Source organism: Pteropus vampyrus, unplaced genomic scaffold (assembly GCF_000151845.1).
Source record: "Pteropus vampyrus isolate Shadow unplaced genomic scaffold, Pvam_2.0 Scaffold30, whole genome shotgun sequence".
Classification (NCBI taxonomy): Eukaryota; Metazoa; Chordata; class Mammalia; order Chiroptera; family Pteropodidae; genus Pteropus; species Pteropus vampyrus.
This window is the reverse complement of record NW_011888811.1, coordinates 9,647,457-9,650,584: the sequence shown is the minus strand read 5'-3', so window position 1 is coordinate 9,650,584 and position 3,128 is coordinate 9,647,457. Positions and strand designations below refer to the sequence as shown.

The window sequence follows — 3,128 nt, the reverse complement described above, 5'->3', positions numbered from 1 at the left end:
GGTTGTGGACCACTATGTGGAGCAGATGCTCGTTTTCGTTTGTATCGTGTATATTCTACGAATGTGTGTGGGAAAGACAAAGGCATTCCAATGGTTAACCTTGACTGCGTCAGGGTTACGGAGAAGGGCAGGATAATATGACACTATAAATGTTTTCTTCCTGTACCTCATACTGGTTTTTTTGTTGTTGTTGTTGTTACAGTAACCATGGATAAATTTTGTACTTTCAAAAATAGTCATTTTTATAAAGAAAATTTAAAAAGAAAGCTTCCTTGTATCCGATAGAAACTAATTCTCACATCTTGACTTTTTTCATCTCAGTTCTATGCCTCAGCTACTAAAGCAAAGACAAGTGACCAGGCTGGGTATCAAAAAATAGAAAATAAAGACTGATCTCACTTCTGAAGAATTCGATGGTGTCATGGTTCCCTGAATACTCACCTAGCACACTCGTATATCACAACTCTCTTGCCATAGGACTTCCTTAATCTCCTTAATTGGGGGGGCGGTACCCTTTATTGAGAGCATCCATTATAAGCCAGGTAATTTGCTTACATATTTTAATTTTATTTTCAAATCAACCTTTAAAGGTAGGTCTTACTGTCTTTGCTTATCAGATGTGGAAATTGAAGTTCAAGGAGGTTAGATGAATTGCCCGAGGTCATTGAGCTGGTTAGAGACAGAGCCCAACTTAGAACTTAGCCCTTTTCAAACTTTTGTCCAATTCACCACCATTGCTACCTTTTTCTAAAGGATAAGATATAATGAAATGTTTTGCAACTGGTTCCACAGCTGAATTAAACTCTATTCTCAATGGAAGCCCAATTCTAGGCACCTGTGAAAGACTTCTGATCTCTAAAAGTTTTTCCTAACTGGCCTTCCATAGAGCCTGATAGCCCACTAATGGAATTAGTCCCATTGGGGAAAAATGATTCAAAGAGCATGTTCTCCTAGGAGTCTGCTCAGAGTGTCCCTCTCAGGCACTGGGAGCAAAAAAGTGGCTTCTGGATATTGGAGCGGTGAGGGGGTGGGGGGGTGGATTTACAAAACTAATGGGTTTTATCTAGTAATGGATCTCTGCAAGCAACCTGGTTAAAAATACTGTCTTCTCTCTTTTTAAATGGAATGGGCTTTTTCTCCCCACAGAAAAAGCGCACGTTGAAGGGCTCCATTGAACTCTCCCGAATCAAATGTGTTGAGATTGTGAAAAGTGACATTAGCATCCCTTGCCACTATAAATACCCATTTCAGGTAAGTCCATCATGCCTAAGGGGACTAGCTCCTCTTTCCTTGTATGATGGTCGAAATCCTCAGTCATTGTAATAGAAGGTGGATAGGATGGCTCTGATCTAGGGTTAGAACTTACACCAAGACCAGAAGAAAGCTGCTGTGTTCTTTCAATCAATTACACATTCACTCATTCATTCAATAAAGATTAAGCACAAAATCTTGAAAAAGTTGTTGTTCCTCATTCTCTTTTCCCTTATGTCTTCCCGACCTCAAAGAAAGTCCTAATTACTCTCCTCCTACGGGAAGAGGGAAAACTACTAAGGGCCCCAAGCTGAATGTTCTTTAAGTGCAGTTTACTCATGACTTGGGGCAACCGATTGCAATCTTTGGTTAGAAATTACTTGGAGGTTCTGGGATAAAAAGAATCAGATTGTAAAATCTGAGAACTCTCTGGACTTGTTTCTGTCCCAGTGGCCACCAGCCGGCCACATGTGGATGTTTAAATTTAAATGCAAATTAATTTAAATGAAATGATATTGAAAATTCAGCTCCTGAGTCACACTAAGCTACACTGAATGAATGAACATTTCATGTGTTTGATAGCCACATGTGGCTAGTAGCTGCTATGTCGGAAAGCACAGATAATAGAACACTTCCTTCGCTACAGAAAGTTCTACTGGACAGAACTGGTGGAGGGTATCTTTAGTCTTTAGGCCGCGACATTGTCTAAGTCTTATTACCAATCTTGGCATTTGTGACTCTAAAGTAGTGGCTGTCTCCTTGCACATCATAGGGTATCGTTCTCGTCTGCCAATCTGAGGGGTAAATATTCTACTTTAAATGTCGCATAGAAAAAGACTTTTCCTACTAGAACAGTGACTTACATGAGATGGAAATTTTAGGCCTGAAAGTAAAAGGAATAACATGTATTTTCCTGTCATTAAAATTCTAATTACACATGAGTGCATGAAAAATTACACATGAGTGCATGAAATTCAAAGATCTGCAATCTAGTTAATAGCATTGGACCAGTGTCAATTTCCTGGTTTTGAAAACGTACAGTGGTTATATAAAATGTTTTCACTGGGGAAAAGTGGGTAAAACTACATAAGAACTCTGTACTATTTTTGGAACTTCTTGAGTGTCTTAACATTATTTCAAAACAAGAAGTTTTTAAAATCCCAATTATACATTTGTCATCTAATATCTTACTCTTTCATATGCCAGAAAGATTTTCTTTAACTACTAAAAAATTAATATGAGAAATAAACTTGCTGTCAAGAGAACTCTTTCTCCAGCTCTTTTAATTTAGTGATATCTTAGAGACCCCATACTCAGCCCAGTAAGCTAGACTGGCCTGCTGCCAGTCATCCATCTCTGGGTGTGCTGCTCACCTTGAACTTTGTGTGTGTCTTTAGGTTGTGCATGACAACTACCTCCTGTACGTGTTTGCTCCAGACCGCGAGAGCAGGCAGCGCTGGGTGCTGGCTCTTAAAGAAGGTAATTAACCTCCTGTGTGACTGAGTCCCTGAGACCTCTTGATCTTCCACTTGGCTTGGGTTCCACAGCAGAATAAAAGACAGGTGATAGTCAAACATTTCTCCCTTTTGGTGTTGGTGGAAGGTCCCAACTTTTCAACCTGGGCCCAAGAGGCAACAACAAGTACAGGGGAGGATCAGTCAAACCCAGCCCATCACCTGTTTTTGTAAGGCTCCAAGCTAGAGATGATTTTTATATTTTTAAATGATTCCATTTTAAAAAGTTATATAAGTACCTACGTAGAGTATTGATTTTGCCTGTTGTTGAGCAATACCTTAAATATTTACTATCTGCCCCTTTAAGTAAAAGTTTGCTGACTCCTGATGTGGTATGAAGAATAAGATAACTCCAGCATAGAC

The 3,128-nt window shown here is 39.4% G+C and overlaps 1 protein-coding gene across 1 annotated transcript in view; it reads left to right on the top strand.

The window, feature by feature from the left end:
- ITK (IL2 inducible T cell kinase) overlaps positions 1–3,128 on the top strand; it is a 50,899-nt gene that overhangs the window by 13,911 nt on the left and 33,860 nt on the right. The window contains exons 2-3 of the mRNA XM_011356788.2: positions 1,147–1,251; positions 2,649–2,730. Coding sequence (XP_011355090.1) covers positions 1,147–1,251; positions 2,649–2,730 — 187 coding nt within the window. The remainder of the gene's footprint in view (positions 1–1,146; positions 1,252–2,648; positions 2,731–3,128) is intronic.